This window comes from Dendrobates tinctorius, unplaced genomic scaffold, assembly GCF_039654945.1.
Source record: "Dendrobates tinctorius isolate UK_male_01 unplaced genomic scaffold, ASM3965494v1 ptg000035l, whole genome shotgun sequence".
In the NCBI taxonomy this organism is placed as follows: domain Eukaryota; kingdom Metazoa; phylum Chordata; class Amphibia; order Anura; family Dendrobatidae; genus Dendrobates; species Dendrobates tinctorius.
The window spans coordinates 58,866,894-58,883,090 of record NW_027361703.1 but is presented as its reverse complement, the minus strand read 5'-3'; the positions used below and the strand labels follow the sequence as shown (position 1 = coordinate 58,883,090).

General features: G+C 49.0%; 1 protein-coding gene across 1 annotated transcript; it reads right to left on the bottom strand.

Moving 5' to 3' along the window:
* Nucleotides 1-3,982: 3,982 nt before the first annotated feature.
* LOC141087740 (RING finger protein 112-like) lies at nucleotides 3,983-15,066 on the bottom strand (the record flags this gene model as incomplete). Its single annotated transcript, XM_073573513.1, has 12 exons — nucleotides 3,983-5,738; nucleotides 5,871-5,945; nucleotides 7,139-7,192; nucleotides 8,455-8,585; nucleotides 8,948-9,071; nucleotides 10,181-10,267; nucleotides 11,053-11,097; nucleotides 13,623-13,673; nucleotides 13,765-13,869; nucleotides 13,991-14,128; nucleotides 14,496-14,708; nucleotides 14,785-15,066. Coding segments are annotated over 12 exons (1,695 nt in total), but the record flags the coding sequence as incomplete, so codon positions are not given.
* Nucleotides 15,067-16,197: the final 1,131 nt, after the last annotated feature.

Genomic DNA, 16,197 nt, shown 5'->3' with positions numbered 1-16,197 from the left:
GCGTGTGCGCACCCGACGGGAGCCTCCGAGGGACCGCCATACCGGAGGGAGTGATGCCAGGACCGAAGCCCCGCCTCCTGGTGAGCGCGGCATAATAACTACGCTCAAATGCCGCAACAAGGAGCGGAGCGTGGATATTCTCCACTGGCTCCCAGGTCCGAGCCTCTGGACCATGCCCCTTCCAATCCACCAAATAAAACTTTTTGCCCCGCATCACCTTGCATCCCACGATGGCATTGACCTCAAACTCATCCGAAGACTGGTCCGATGTCCTGGCAGATGACTCGGAGAACCAGGACATGTGAACAGGCTTAAGGAGGGACACGTGGAACGTATCAGAGATAGCCAAGTGTGGTGGAAGGGCCAGACCGTAGACCACAGGGTTGATCTGCTCAAGGACCTTGAAGGGGACAATGTAGCGTGGTGTGAACTTAGCGGACTCAACCCGCAGCCTGATGTTTCGGGCGGAGAGCCACACTAAGTCGCCAGGGGCAAAGGTTGAAGCAGGGCGCTGGTGTGCGTTAGCAGAGGTCCTCATTCTCTCTTTGGAGGCTCGGATAGCATCCTGAGTGCGATCCCAAATGTCACGTGCCTCCACCGCCCAGTCTGCCACCCTAGAGTCAGTGGATGACACGAGCATGGGCACAGGGACGCGCAGATGCTGGCCGTAATTTTAGGAGGAATGGGGTCTGACCGGTGGAGTCGGCCACAGCGTTGTTCAAAGCAAACTCCGCCCACGGCAGCAAGGATGCCCAGAACACCTGGAAAGAGTGGCGAGCCACCTCCAGGAGGTGTTTCCACTCTGAAAAGGCCAACTTCATTGCTAGCAACTCCCTATCCCCGATGAACCACAGAGAGGACTGGCTGCAGGCAGAGCAGAGACAGGCGCGCACAAGCGCCAGCCAAAGGATCCAGAACAGGAGGCACGCGCGCACCAGCAACAGCGTGCAGCAACAAGCGCGTGCGTCTTCACTACGGTGTACTGCCACAAGGCGAGATGCGCGTGTGCACTTGTAGGGGCCCCTGGACCGGCCACGGGGATCCGGCTCCAGGGATCATGCGGCGCAAGCGGCATGACAGGCATAATAGGCATGACATTATTATGCGGCGCAAGCGGCATGACAGGCATAATAGGCATGACAGTATTATGCGGAGCAAGCGGCATTACAGCATGACAGGCACAAGCTGCCACTGGACCAGGCAAAAGAGTTTGATCGGGTTAATCACGAGTACCTCTGGTCTGTCCTTCTAAGATATGGCCTGCCAGGGGGATTTGTTGATTGGCTTAAAACTGTATGGTGGGGCAGAGAGTTCCCCACTTGTGAACGGTTGGATTGACAGCTCTTTTGAGGTTGGATCTGGTGTTCGCCAGGGTTGTCCCTCGAGCCCGCTGCTGTACGTGTTTGCGATTGACCCACTTCTTAGGAGGGTGGAGCGTGGACCGTTGGCAGGGATCGGGATGGACCGGGCAGCACCGGAAGCCACTCTGAAGGCGGTGGCGTATGCCGATGATGTCACTGCTTTTGTTTCCTCTCACGAGGAGGCAGGGTGGCTGATGTCAGAGGTAGATCGCAACTCGGAGGTATCTGGGCCCAAGATCAACCGGGATAAGTGTGAGAGTCTCTGGCTGGGAGGAGATCCTGGTTTTGATTTCCCGGACTCCCTTCCAGGACCCAAAGTCTCTGCTAAAGTCTTTGGCATCGAATTTGGCCAGGGGGATTACACCAAACAAAATTGGGACAGCAGGCTAGAGATCGCCACTAAGAAGGTGAACCAATGGAAGGGTTGGTCTTTGACCCTCAGGGAAAGGGTAAACCTGATCAAAACTTACCTGCTCCCTTTACTGATTTATCTGGGCAGTGTGTGCATCTTGCCAGAGTCTCTCTGGACTTGGGTCTACAGTTTGTTCTTCCAACTGTTATGGGGGAATAGACTGAACCTGGTCAAGAGGGAGGCTACTTACCGTACGAGGAGACTAGGAGGGATGGATATGGTCAACCCTGTGGTATTCCTTGTGGATACCTTCATTAAGATCAATATTGCAAACCTCTGGAAAGAGAGGGCACCTCTGTGGGTATTCTCCTGTAGGGGATGGTTTCAGCCTTTCTTCCAGGAATGGGAGACAGGAGGGCAAGTGAAGGATCTTCGCACACCGCATGGACATCTTCCTGCTTACGCTACCTTGGTTCTGAAGGTAATTCAACGGTGGGGTCTGGGAATGTAGGAGGTCAGGACTCTGCCAAGGAAACTCCTTGACAATAGGGTTCTGTTGACCCATTTCCAGAGGCCTCTGGTGCTCAGGGATTGCCCAAGTCAGGATCTTGGGGTGGGTTTGCATCTTTTGAATTCTATCAGGATCCCCTTGAAGTTTTGGGACTTGGCTTGGCACTGCTTCCATGGGAAATTGTGTGTGAGGGACAATCTGAAGTGTAGGAGCTCTGAGGACAGGAACTGTCCTTGGGAGCATTGTGGTACCGTGCTGCAAAACATGGACCATTTCCTGCTTCATTGCCCCTTCCACACAGAGGTGTGCAACAGGGTGGGCGCCTCCATTGGCTGGTCTCGGCTGGCCGGTCTCTCCTATGCGGAATGGGCCTATGGAGCATTCGGAGACCTTAGTGGCCGGGACCGCTGCACCTTATTTTTAGTTAGTGCAGTGGTTAGGTATCACATGTGGAACGCACGGTGCTTAGTATCGACGCAACAGAAAATCCTCCCAGTGGACGATGTGTTTAGGACCATACTCGGTGACCTGGTGAAGGTGCGCTCTCTGGAGTATGAGAGACTGGGCACACATAGGGCCGCTTTCCTCTAGAGGGGCTTTTCTTTTAGTGTGCCCTAGTCTGGTCATCTCCTTTCCTGGTGGTGGGTTGCTGCTGAGACTGTAGATTTTTGTTTTGTGATCGGTATACAGTGATGTAGGGCTGCAGGCGCCAAACTTGGGCTTTGTGATTTGTGGGTATTGTTGCTTGTTTCTGTATATAGGGATATAGATTTGGGTGTAGGTGTTAGGATGGGTGGTGGGAAAAGGGGAGATGTTGGTTTATCTCGTGGGACTATGGGACACTGGGGTGTTTGGGGAAACACTGGCACTGCCTGATCTGGCCTATGGACGTTAGACATGGACTGAGGCATGAGGCACAGGACCAGCTCTCAGGTCAGTGCAGGGGTTGGGAATGGTGGGATTGAGCGTGGGGTGGTGGTTAGTTTAGTCTTGTTTATGTTTGTATAGTTTGTGGTTATTTTATTTAAGATTTCTAAAAAAAAATAAAAAAAATAATGTATATACTGTAGTTTTTGTTTGCTATTGTTTATTTTATTTGTTTGTTATTAGTTTGTTGGTGACCGGACCAGAAGGTGTAAATACTTAATATTAGTTATTATTCTGTATATACTGTATGTATAATATGTGTGACAGGAGAGAATGAGCAGCTGGACCAGTGTTCAGTATACAGATTATGTTTCTGGTTGATATTTTTGTTTTGTTTCTGTTATTATTATTGTTATGTTTTTCACTTTTATAATAAAAGATCTACAGGATGTAACTCAGGATCAGTACTGTAATGTATGTACACAGTGACTGCACCAGCAGAATAGTGAGTGCAGCTCTGGAGTTTTGTTTTTTAGCACATTTCTGCAGTGCTTATTCTGTGCTGTCACCATTGGTATATACCGGTGATTTTTTTGGCCGCAGTTCACACTTCCATAAGGGTACAGGATATTACTGCATTCTGTATTTTAGTCTTTATGGCCAGAATCCTGTCTTGGCCACAGAATGTTCCATTTCAGGACTGTTATCTGGTGGAATAATGGGGGTGGTGAGATCCCAGATATATTATTGCAGATCTTGCACATTTCACCTCTGGGGATGTTTTGCCTTCAGCTCTGGGGACCTCCAACACATGAGAACGCACCTACAGTATATGGGGCGGGGAAGGGGAGGTGTCATCAGAAAAGGGGCTCAGTAAGAAACCACAGGGGTCACTCGCCCAAATTTGGATCTTTTATTTGATGAATTTCACAAACAATTGTCACAGAAGTAACAGGAACCAAACTCCTGTTTAATTCTACACATTTTTTTGCCCAATTTGTATCGAATTTTATCCGCGAGTTACTGCCAAAGCAGCATTCACAGTGCTTTTATGTTCCCTTCCAAGAGTTTACTTTATAGATCAGCCGCGGAAATCAGCAGAATTGTGATTACAGCTCTGGATGTAATTAAAGTGACACACACACTAATGCTCTATCTTATAGGGTAATCTGTATTACTATCACAAGACCCCTCAGTAATAAAATGAGCCTAGCTCGCCATAGAATTGTATCGGCCTCGGGGGTCCAATTTCTCAAGGACCCCTCACATATGTGAGTCTTAAGCCCCCGTTACACACTGCGATATCGCTAGCAATATCGCTGTAAAGTCACCGATTTTGTGACGTTACAGCGATATTGCTAGCGATATCGCTGCATGTGATACTTACCTCCGACCGACTCACCCACTGGTTATCGCTGATCGCGCGAGAAGCTGCTGGACCATTCCTCGTTGGTCACTTCCTGCTGGGCTTCCTGTGGAGAGACAAGCGACGCGTGGAGCCGGGTGGGAGGACGCAGGATCGCCGCGTCTGACAGGTAAGTAGCGATCCCCGTCCCCAGCGATGTCGCTGGTGAGATCTGCCTGTGTGGCAGCTCACTAGCGACCACTTAGCGATGTACCAGCGATCCTGACCGCGTCATATCGCTGGTCGGGATCGCTGGTGCATCGCTAGGTGTAACGGTACCCTTAGGCTCCTACGCTATCAGTAAATGTTGTTGCCATTTAATAGCCCCCTGTGTAACGACCTTCCCTCAAACTCTTGGGTTTTTGTCTCACTCATAAATGGCAACTGCCCCCTCAAAAAAAGATGAGACCCCCATACACGTCAGCAATTCTCTGCAAAGGCCAAAAATAACCCAGAATCTAATAATTCGGGAAAGTTTCACGCCTCCTGGCAACTCAGCGGGATAAAGACATGGAGGGCTGGAAAATAGGTCGGAGGGATGCTACTATTCCAAAATTGTTAAATAAGTTTCTCCGGGAGGCTAACTGTCGAAAATTGGCAAATATGGGGTAAAATACCAATCTGTCCATCTGGGAAGGGCAGTTCCTATTAGGGGGATTCACAAGGGAGACAGCCCTAGTCTTTGGCCATGTAATAGATGGGGTCAATTGACTTATCAGTCCTAAAGTCATAGACTTTCATGATTGGGGATATCGGGGTCTTGTGGGGTTCATGCAGTTTTTATTATTAGGATCTAGCCCCAGAGTGGAGAAACCTGTGACACTACAATAAACAGAATGCCATATTGTAGGGTCAACGAAAGAATCGTCCCACAAGTGGAGAAAACCCCATCTTCAGCAGAGCGACTGTCATTGGTGCTACCTCGGTAGCTACCGTCTTCTCTACTGCTACCATCGCCGGCTGTGCAATGACAACAGTTCCCCTGGCTGCAGCTGCCCCAACCACCCCATATATCCCAAGACCGGCTGTGACGCCTAGTGTGACAGCACTGCATGTGAAACGAGTGGTGTAACCAGAGCAAAACTTCCCCTGCTCCTCCTGGAGATGGGACGACAGCTCTACCTGCAGCTCGCGGTGATGAGACAGGTTGGGTCCTAGGAGAGCGTCTTTGAACTTTGCTGTGAGTTCTGCTGACTTCTCAGAGACCAGGGTCCTCATGGTTGATGGTAGGAGGTGATACGGCTATGTAAAGAAGAGAGGAGCACAAGATGAGATTCATCACCAAGGTCTACTTTCCATGACAGCTCACAGGACTTCACCCAATCTGAGGTCTCCACCAGTGAAGCGTGTTTCGCAGATTTAGCCGTGACTCACCTGATTCTTCAGGAATTCCTGGAGTTCATCTTTGATGCTTTCAAGGATCTTTTGGTTTTTGATGGCATAAAACATCTGTGAGAAGAAAAATGAATGACTGAGATACAGCGAGGAAGGATGGTGTGGATGGTGTTATAAAGACTGGTTAGTTGGATATAGATCGTGGTCTCCCCAACACCTTGACACATTACTCCCCAATATCAAGTAACAGACACATCCATAATGTGAAGAAGAAAGATCATAATTTCATTGGTTCACAATTCCTCCAATTTCCTCCTCCTCTCTCTCATTGGCTCCTCCCACCTTTTCCATATGAAGCCCCCCTTTCGCCAATATTCTCCTGTATTTTGTGTCCCCACCTGTCAGTTGACTCCTTCTGTGGCCTTTCCTGCACATTTCCTCCCTGCCAAATTGCTCCTGTTACTCATATCTTTCCTCTAACTTCTAGCTCTCCATTTCTTCTTGAAACCCTCCCTCCTAAAAGTCATCCTCCCGAGCTCCTTCCTACTCCTATGTCTCCTCCTTCCCTCCTCCCAATATTCTCCTGCTGCAGTATCTTCCTTCTATGGCCTCCCTCTATAGTCTCTCCTTCTGCAGCTTCTTGTCCAGGTACGACCATTTCTTCCACGTTTCCTCCACTACCTACCTTGACCACTACATTCTCCCCATATCCTCCTCATTCAGCTCCTTCCTCTCTTCTCTCCATATTCTCTCTGTGTTCCTCTTTTCTTCTGTGTCTCTTCTCACCCAACTCCTCCTTCTAAAGCTCCTCCCTCTTGTGGTTCTTCTGCCACATCTCCTGCTTCTGATGCTCCTTCCTTTCACGTGACACCTCCACCATATCTCCTCCCCTGAAGCCCCTCTATCTCTCCTTTGGCTCTTTTGCTACATCTTCTCCCTCTGAATCTCCTCCTTCTCAATCTCTTCCCTCTCTTGTGGGTGTTCTACCCCATTTCCTCCCTTGGAAGCCCCTCTCTCTTCTGTAGTTCTTCCACCATATCTCCTCATCTGAAGCTCTGCCCTCTTCCCTGGCTCTTCCACCAACTCTCCTCGCTCTCCTGTGGCTCTTCATCTAGATCTCCTTCCTCTGAGGTTTCTCTCTTCTCTAAGCTGCCTTGTAATCTTGTAAAGATAATTTCTTTATTTAAACCTCTGGGTGCACAGTACAGTAGATTTATTAACCCTAAGATCCTCTGATAATTAGCGGGTCATGGTGGGACATTGTTTTTTTTCACAGCTTATTCTAGATGTAAGATGACATCACTCACCTCCATTGGGGTAGAGAAACCATAGTTCTGCTTCTCCAGAACATCAACAAAGACCTGAAGAAGAAACGTTCATTAGAAGGTTAATCATAGTCATTTGGAAACACATAATAGTCCAGCAATAGAAATGGCTAAATAGCTGCTACATGACAGCAGTGCTGTTACTGCTCACCCTCCATGACACCTCTGCTGTCTCAGTGTACACCCCTCATAATATCCCTACCCCTCAACCACAGCCCTGCCCCTCAGCCACACCACTGTTGACATAGCCCTGCCCACCAGCGACACCCTGCTGGAACTGCCTGACCCCTCAGCCACACCCCAGCTGATGTAGCCCTGCTCCCTCAGCTACACCCCTGCTGATGTAGCCCTGCCCACCAGCGACTCCCTGCTGGAACTGCCTGCCCCCTCAGCCACTCCCCTGCTGATGTAGTCCTGCCCCCTCAGCCATTCCCCTGCTGACGTAGCCCTGCCCCTCAGCCACTTCCCTGCTGACAGCCCTGCCCCTCAGCCACACCCAGGCTGGCACCGCTTGCTACCTTTGCCTCTTTCTATCTGTCGTGGCCCGACTTTCCGCCTCACCCCTGCTGTCACCACCCTGCTCTCCATGATACCATGATGATAGTAATATGTTGGGTATAAATTATGGAGAAATCATAAAATTCCAGTGTCAGGAACACCGCACTGCACTTGCTCACTGAGCCAGTGTGCGTGTCCTAAGTAAGACAAACTGTGCTCAGAGATACCTGTGGAGCGGGCAGCAGCAGAGAAGATGCGTGCTTCAGACCCGCAGGACCTGAAGCACATGACTGCTGGGGGCGTGGCCTAAACGCCAGAGAGCTAGAAGCTGCAGGAAAACTCCTAGAATGGTAACTACGGTACAAAGTTACTAATTGGCATAGACAGGGACATAAACCAGATCAGGCCGGGGTCAAAGCACGAGATAGCACGACAATTACCAAAGGGCTAGGCAGAACGGATAGTCAAGACGTAGCCAAGAAGTCAGAAACCAGAGAAGCAGATATACAGTACAGAATCAACAGGCAAACTCACAACAGGGGACAGAACCAGATCAGAACCATATAAGCAAGCTAGAGGACAATGAACAGGCACACAGGGGTCAACACACTCGGCCAAAGGCAAAAGTATAACTGACAGGGATTGGAGTTTCTCAGGGCTATAAAAAGCTTTCCCTGAACCAAAGAGAGGCCACAATAATTAACCCCAGGCCTGCAGGTCAAAGCCTGCACTGAGCTCAAGACATTAACCCCTGACGTGCAGGTCAAAACCTGCACTGGGATCATGACATCCAGCTTTACCTGTAACATGGAGGGGATGTGGCAGCAGGTCAGAACTTCTCCCCTCGCATCCATCTTAATCCGATGCCACACTCCCCGCACCACATCTGCTACATACATTCTCAGATTGTCCTGGAAATCCTTGTCCATATCTGTCAGGAAGATGTTACAGGTGGTCGGTAGGGGGTGATCATAATACATGAAGAATCAAACTAACTCCGGAACAGGAGATTATGATAAGACACAAAAAACATCACTATACAGGCTAAAAACGTGACACCGTCCTCATGGTTTAACCTCCCCCAGCCCATTGTTCATCCACCATCCCACATCTGCAGAAAGGAACTCCTCTAACACTGGACAGACCTCTGCAAAGTTTTTAATAGAAAAGCATCATGGCCTATAATTTGGGGTCATTTCTCACAAGCAAAGATGTCTTATCTTCCACCACCATGGATCAGTTTCCAATCTCCCCAGTAAGGTCTCTATTACCCACCACGTTGAAAGACCTCACCTTGAAGTCTTCCTTGGCTTTCTCCAGTAATTCCTTTTCCTGGATGCGGCAGTAGGAAGCAGCGAGTGTGACTGCTCTTCAGACCCCATAAAACTTTAGGGTAACTACGGCCATTCTGGAGTTTCTAACATGGATATAAGAACATAGATAAATCAAATCTCATATTCCGAAAACAGAGAAGGAATATAAAAGTCTGTAGAATTGGGATATGGTGAGCTATTTGGAGGTTGGCTTGGTCAGTATTGGAGACTGTCAGCTAAGGCTACTTTCACACATGCTTTTGTTTTGCAGCGCGTTTTTCCCGCAAAAAAACGCATGGAAAAAACGCATACAAATGCTGCGTTTTTTTCAAGCATTTTTATGCGCATGCATGAAAAAAACGCAGCGTTTTTATGCATTTGTATGCATTTGTAGTGCGTTTTTACAGCGTTTGCGGTTTTTTCCAACATTAGTTGGCCTCACCAAAAAAATCAAGATAGGGTTAGGATTAACACTAACCCAAACCATGACTTTACTAACCCTAACCCTTAACCAAACCATACTAACCCTAACCCTAACCCTTAACCAAACCATACTAACCCTAACCCTTAACCAAACCATACTAACCCTAACCCTAACCCTTAACCAAACCCTACTAACCCTAACCCCTAACTAACCCTAACCCTTAACCAAACCATACTAACCCTAACCCTAACCCTAAACCCCCTTAACTAACCCTAACTCTAACCCAAACCCCTAATTTCCATTGTCTAACCAATGGTCAACAAAAAAACGCATGTGCAAAAAAACGCATACATAAGCATGCCAATGCGCACGTATGCGCACCCATAGGCTTACAATGGGTGTCTTGCTGTAAAAAAACGCATTGCGCGCATGCGTTTTTTTGAGGCAAGTCGGACGCCCAAAAAATGCAACAGGATGCATTTTGTGCGCCCGAGCGCACACCACAAAAAAACGCATGTGCGTAAAAACGCATACAAACGCATGTGTATGCGCACATAAGCGCATCCCATGCAAAATATAGGGGAAAAAAGCGCATGCGTTTTTTAGCGCTAAAATACAGCGCAAAAAAACGCAAGTGTGAAACCAGCCTAAGATGGCCATCAGTCCTCATGGACCACACGGCATGAGCTGCCACCAAGGCCAATGCCCCGAAAAATCCAATGTCACCATGGCAGATATCATACTGAATAGACTGAGATGTTTGGAGGCTGCGTCCATGGATTTTCATACCTCGATTTCCCGACTGATATAAAACCGAGCTGCGTCTCTTCCACAATTGCCAGAGTCGTGCCACTCTCTGATTAAAATGTCCAGGAACTGAATCAACGTACAGAAGATACAAGAAATGTCAGTGATAGGAAATATGGAGCTACAGAGAAAACAGAAACCTACATCCTAAATCATCCCTTCTGTCATGATCCCGGTGAAGGTTTTGACCTGCACGTCAGGGGTTAATGTCTTGAGCTCAGTGCTGCATTGACCTGCACACCTGGGGTTAATTATTGTGGCCTCTCTTTGGTTCAGGCAGAGCTTTTTATTGCCCTGAGATTCTCCAATCCCTGTCAGTTATACTTTTGCCTTTGGCCGAGTGTTGTGACCCCTGTGTGCCTGTTCGTTGTCTTATAGCTTGCTTATATGGTTCTGATCCGGTTCTGTCCCACGTTGTGAGTTTGCCTGTTGATTCTGTACTGTATATCTGCTTCTCTGGTTTCTGACTTCTTGGCTACGTCTTGACTATCCGTTCTGTCTTGCCCTTTTGTAATTGTCGTGTTATCTCGTGCTTTGACCCCGGCCTGATCTGATTTATGTCCCTGTTTATGCCAATTAGTAACTTTGTTCCATAGTTACCATTCTAGGAGTTTTCCTGCTGCTCCTAACTCTTGGGAGTTTAGGCCACGCCCCCAGCAGTCACATGCTTCAGATCCTGTGGGTCTGAAGCACGCATCTTCTCTGCTGCTGCCCGCTCCACAGGTATCTCTGAGCACAGGTTGTCTTACTTAGGACACGCGCACTGGCTCAGTGAGCAAGTGCAGTGCGGTGTTCCTGACACCTTCCACCCACCACGATCATCTGCGGATTATAGGCCGGTCAGGATCACCTACCTGTAACCGCTCAGAACCAAACTCCTCTCCCATGTTGAGGTAAATCTGAAAGGACATTATTTATCATCATTAGTCTGGAATGTTGCACACCTCAGAATTAACTGCGAGTCATTTTATGGACGACACAAGCATTTGGAGGAACCCTCTCTTTACCTTATTCACAATCAATCCTGAATGAGCCTTTTTATGGAGGACACAACTTATCAAAGGAGCTCCATTTCATGCCCATTCCGATGGACCTCACAATCAAACTGACATGAGCCATTTTTTTTAGGACACAACCAATTGGAGCCTTCTATTCACCCCTGTCCTGACAGACCTAACACAGCCTAAACTATGCCGGCCATTTTATAAGAAGAGACAACCTATCGGAGGAGCCCTCTCTTCACATTAATCCTGAAAGACCTCATAGTTATATAGATTGAGAAAAGACCTTGGTCCATCAAGGTCTCCCTTTCTCCACCAATTGTACATTGTGTCACTAATTTAACTATAACTCACAATGTTATGTATATTGACTACTGCAGAAATCATCCCGGCCTTGTTTAAAAGCTGCCATAGTGTCGGCCATTACTACCTCTTGTGGTCGGCCTTCCACAGTCTGACTGCTCCAACCGCAAAGAACCCTTTCATATTTAGCTGGAGGAATCGCCTTTCTTCACCTTGTGATATAATCTGGAGTATATAGGACACATGTGACTCATTTCATAGAGAACCTTACAGTAGAAGCCCAACTTTCCATAAACATCCAAATCTGGTCCAGTAATGATATTTTCACAATTCTATCTGCCAGTAGATCCTGTTCCTCATTTATCCAAAATATGGGTCCATTATCAACCAGACATAGCAAACCAGTCCTGCAGCCTCGTAGAGTGACTAACATGTCACTCCATATTTCACTAAGAACCAGTCATTTATTTAGATCATCCACGTGGTCACAATTTCATGTCTGCCTACAATGTATGTAGTCAGCTCTTGACGAAGCATCAAGAACCGATCACATCCTTTCAGTTCCCTTCAAGAACTAGACGTGGATATTGTCACGGTCACATGTGTCTGGACGCAGCGAGTACCGCAAGGCGAACCCATGACACGCGTGACCCTGGATACACCGCCTCCAGTAGGGCGAATTTAAATAATAAAACGTGCAGCTGGATACACCGCCTCCAACTGGCGAATTTAGGTAATACACGTTATATATACAGTAGTCTGGAAACCCCGCCTCCAGTAAGGCAAATTTAAATAATAAAGGGGAAACCTGGGTAACAATAACAATGGTGGGCCCTGCGATAGGGAATAGGGACGTGGAGACCTCCTGTACTCCCCTGAGCCAGTGTCCCTGCACTCCTAACGTTCCCTATGCCGGTTCCGCACCGGGCGACACATGTGTACCTCAAACCCTGACTCGCCCTGCACCAAAACCCTCACTAGGGAATTGGTCGGTGTGGAAACTAATCCCACCATTAAACACACATAAGGGAAAATGACAATACAGGGGGAACACCACTTAGCTTTGCTCTGTTGCATACGCTCCTAGCAACAGAGCCCACCACCTGTGTGCATCTTCTCCAACCGGATCCATCACCATAACTGGATCCATCACCCTAGTGCAGCCTTGGAGCAGAGTCCACCACCAGTTGCAGCTGCCCAGTAAACAGAGTCCCAAAGATGAATCCAGCTTCTGCCAAAAAGTCCAGCATGCTCGAGTCCAACTTTTCTGCCAAGAAGTCAAGCATGCTTGAGTCCAGCTTTCAGCAACCAAGTCCAGCATGCTGAGTGCAACTCTCACCATAGTCGCCACTCCACCTAGCCATGCAAGCACTTCCTGCTGACACCATAAACTGCGACTCCACCACGCCATGCCAGCCCTTCCTGCAGACCCCATCGCTGGACTCCACCAATCCATGCCAGCACTCCATGCAGACTCCATAGCTGCCACTCGTCCCCTCTGGCTGGGCTGCCCAGGACTCTCATTCAGCTCCTTCATCACCCAGGCTTGCTTCCCAAATGACGAACTATCAATATCACCAACGATCATCAAACACACCTGAAACTCTTTAATAGAGCCTCACACCTGATTTGTAATACGTGCACATTAAAACTAAAGTGTAATACCACTCACCACCACCGGGGCAACTTAGAACAAACGACACCACATGTAATAATTCTAATGGCCACCAGGGGCAATCAACCCACTTTGGCACCAAGCCAAAGGAAAAAAAGTTCACTTTGTCCATTTACTTGTCAGATCCACCTTGGATCATGACAGATATCAGATTTCCAAAATATGATTTAAGGCTTAGTATAGAATCTACTCGTATACTGAAGAGCCAGCAAGTCCTCAGTCTCATTCCTATATATTCGGAGCACCAAGTAACAATCCAGTGACTTGTCAGTCCTACATCCCAGTAGAAACCATTCAAAAACCCATACACTCCGATGGACCCTACAGAAACCCGTCAAATCAGGACCTCTTCAGTATAACACTAATCCCGATCCTAACAAGGTCCATCTGCATGACTGAAGGAATTGTAGACCGGTGACCTACCAAATGTCCACACAACACTCACCTCCATGTAGTCCAGTTCTGTCTCCTTCAAACTTCCAGCCACATCGAAAACCTACAATATTCGACAAATTAGCTGTTGAATCCCTTATTTTTGTTTTTAGAACGGACCCAATAAGATCTACAGAAAATAGTAGACCCCTCACCAAATGAGAGCTGAGTAGCATGGACAATGCGGAAAGCTTAATGCAGCTCTCCCGGTCACCCTCGATATCCAGTGAACCCTGTGTGTCCAAAACATAGATCACTACCTAGGGGAATAGATTTGGGTCAGCGAGGTACAGAACAAAGGAACATTGCCAGTGACGTTATGAAGGAGTAGAACTCTCAGATGAGACGGCACCATGCCAGAGATATGACTCCTGATCTCACCTTCTCTCCCTTCTGGCCCACCATAAAAGGTCTGTTCCAGATCCAGATCCCCTTCGTAGTGCTATCGATGCCACATTTCCATTCGAAACCTTGAAGGGGTTCATCATTTGCTCCAAGACTGAAGTCCTCGCCCTTCTCCTACAAGAAATTACAAAGGAGTCTGGTAACATGAAGCGGAACTATTGGATCCTTCTGGTTAGAGGAGCAAATAAAGGGTCTTATCTCATTGGTGAGCCACACTGAAAATCCTCACCTGTCAGTTGCTGTATAAGCGCTACCGAGACCCCTATTCAGATCAAGGCCCTAGAATGAAGCTGACTGGCATGTCACAGGTTGTGGGAGTGTCACGGAGAATTGAGCATCACTTGACATCCCCAGATACCCGCGGGCATCCACTAATATCCATGGAAATCACCGTACAATGGCGCCAGTTATCCCAGCACGTTATAAGCATTTGTAATGACTCGCGCACTATAAGTTTATGCCCCCCTTGGTCTCTGCTCACCTGACTCTCCAAGGCCCTCAAGACATAATTCATCAGGAACGACTTCCCGCGCCCCTTTTCTCCGATGACGCAGAGCAGGTAGACAGGATAAGTGGACAGATGGCTGTTCATGAAGCAGTTGTAGACCACTGACTCATCCAGGTGTAAGCGTCCATTGCCATCCGTCCACACCAGCTGTTCCGGGTAACCCTGCTCTGGAGGTTGCAGACATTCCTGTAGAATAACATATGCTAGTAATGCCAAGATCTGATTTTTTCTGGATTGATTAGCCTGCTGGTCACATTGTTACCTGCTCTTGGATTTTGTCCTGGATTCCCTTTTGGATCTTGTCGATGAGGTTCATCAGGCGGTAGTCGGGTGTAATCTGATTTCGGGGACACTGTGTCTTGCACTCGGGGCAGAGGTAACCGTCTGGGTGTGGGGTGCTCCAGTGTGTGGTAATACAGTTACGGCAGAAGGTGTGCCCGCAGGCGATGGACACCGGATTCTGCAGGCAATCAAGGCACACTGAGCAGGTGATGTCCTCTTCTAGGACCTGGAAGCCAACGACGCCATCTGAAGGTAGCGGGGGTCATTACTAAAGAAAATAGAGCATCAATTCAACTCAAGTCACTACAGGCAGTTGGCTATGCGGTTATGCTGGTGATCGAGCGGGACAGGGCAGCTACGCCAGCGATCAAATGGGGAAGGGGGGCATCACCAGCAATCAAGCAGGACAGGGTGGTTATACCAGCAATTGAGCGGGACAGGGCAGCTATTTCAGCGATTGAGTGGCTTTTCACAGTGATGGAGCAGGACAAGGCAGCTACGCCAACGATCGAGTGGGGAAGGGGGGCTACGTCAGCGATCAAGTGGGGAAAGGGGGCATCGCTAGGAGTCGAGCAGGAGAGGGCGGTTATGCCAGCGATCGAGCAGGACAGGGCGGTTATGCCAGCGATCGGGCAGGACAGGGTGGTTATGCCAGCGATCGAGCAGGACAGGGCGGTTATGCCAGCGATCGAGCGGGACGGGGCAGTTATGCCAGCGATTGAGCAGGACAGTGCGGTTATGCCAGCGATTGAGTGACTTTTCCCAGTGATGGAGTGGGACAGGGCAGCTACGCCAACAACAGAGTGGGACAGTGTGGCATTCCCCAGCGATGGAGCGCGACACAGTGAATACGCCCGTCAGGGAGCATGACAAGGCAGCTATGGTATCAATGGAGTGGGATAGTGGAACTATGCAGAGCATGGAGCAGGCGGTACAGCTATGCTGGCGGCAGCAAAAGGTAGTGCGGCTATGCTTGCGATGGAGCAGAAGACAGTGCAGCTATGCGGCTATGCTGGCGGCGGTGCGGCTATGCTGTCAACGGCGCGGCTATGCTGGCGATGGAGCAGGGCAGTGCGACTATGCTGGGGCAGTGCAGCTCTGCTGGCGGCAGTGCGGCTATGCTGGCGGTGGAGCAGGGCAGTGCGGCTATGATGGGGGCAGTGCGGCTATGCTGGCGGCAGTTCAGCGGTGCTGGCGGCGGTGCGGCTGTGCTGGCGGTGGAGCAGGGCAGTGAGGCGATGCTGGCAGCAGTGCGGCTATGCTGGGGGCAGTGCGGCTATGCTGGGGGCAGTGCGGCTATGCTGGCGGCAGAGCTGACGCTACTCTCCTACAACCCAGACTACATATTTCTGCGTTTTGTCTTTTTCAGCTCAGCTCCGGTGTACAGACTGTA